At 74.2% G+C, this 988-nt stretch overlaps 1 protein-coding gene across 1 annotated transcript in view; it reads left to right on the top strand.

Moving 5' to 3' along the window:
- The first annotated feature begins 808 nt into the window (after positions 1-808).
- RPS4X (ribosomal protein S4, X-linked) overlaps positions 809-988 on the top strand; it is a 4,570-nt gene continuing 4,390 nt past the window's right edge. Inside the window, exon 1 of the mRNA XM_014955995.1 lies at positions 809-886. Coding sequence (XP_014811481.1) covers positions 884-886 — 3 coding nt within the window. The 5' untranslated portion in view covers positions 809-883. The remainder of the gene's footprint in view (positions 887-988) is intronic.

The raw sequence follows: 988 nt of genomic DNA, 5'->3' as shown, positions 1-988 counted from the left end.
AGCCGGGGCGGGGGTGGGAAGGGGCTGGGGGGGCCACGCCCCCGTCCCCCAACACGCTTCCGCCTCGCTGGACCGGGCAGGCGGAGGTCTCCGGCTGCTGTCTAATAAAATCTGGAAGGATCCTTGTGCCCCCGGCTGCGCCCCGTTCCCTGTCCCGCTCAGCTCGGGGGGGGAGGGCGAAGAGGCGACAAGGGATTCCATCTCCGCGGGGAACCCCGCAGTGGTCCAGGGTGGGAGGAGGATACACGCCCCACAGCTTCCGTGCCTCCTCCCCACTTTACGGTGGCGCCAGGGGTGCCACCTGAGCGGTGTCCCCATCGTGTCACCCCCAAGGATGGGACCTCTGTCCCGCCCGCTCCCAGCTGTGGGAGCGATGCTGCAGGGACCCGCCGGGGGCCGCCCGGTGCGGGGCCGCTTCACTCGGCTGACTGGCGGGGCGCGGGGGGTGCCCAGGGGGACCCCGGGGAACACACCAGGCTCTCCTTGCAGCCCGACCAGGGACCGCTCCACCCTCGATCTGCCTTCGGGAGCGGGCGCTCGGGCCCGGAGTCGGGTTCAGGAGGCTGCGTGGGGTCTCAGCTCCACCCCGGGAGGGGCCGTGGGCGAGGGGAGGGCAGTGGACCAGCACGCGTGTTCCCCTCGACCCGGCTCCCGGGGCAGCCAGGGTACCTGGAATCTCCGAGCTCCCCCCCCCCGCGTTGTCCCCCGGCACGGGCAGCGCATCAGCGGGGCACGGTCACACGCCCCACGTCTGCCCGTGCAGACGGCATCGGCCGACGCTGGACCTCCGGGCCGATAGGGGGCGCCGCGTGGCGCCGGCCGTGGCGTTGGTGGATCTCACGGCGGCCCGGAAGCAGCGGTCCTTTCCCGGCAGAGCGCAGCCATGGTGAGAATGCGGCGCGGCCGCTCCCCGCTGCCATCCGCCGCCATCCGCCGCCCGCCGCGGGCTCCCGCCACCCCCGCCGCCTCCAGGGGCGTGGGAGGGAGC

The sequence above is a fragment of the Calidris pugnax genome, unplaced genomic scaffold, assembly GCF_001431845.1.
Source record: "Calidris pugnax isolate Ruff unplaced genomic scaffold, ASM143184v1 scaffold281, whole genome shotgun sequence".
In the NCBI taxonomy this organism is placed as follows: domain Eukaryota; kingdom Metazoa; phylum Chordata; class Aves; order Charadriiformes; family Scolopacidae; genus Calidris; species Calidris pugnax.
Note: the sequence above shows the minus strand (reverse complement) of the source record. Positions and strands in the feature narration are given on the sequence as shown.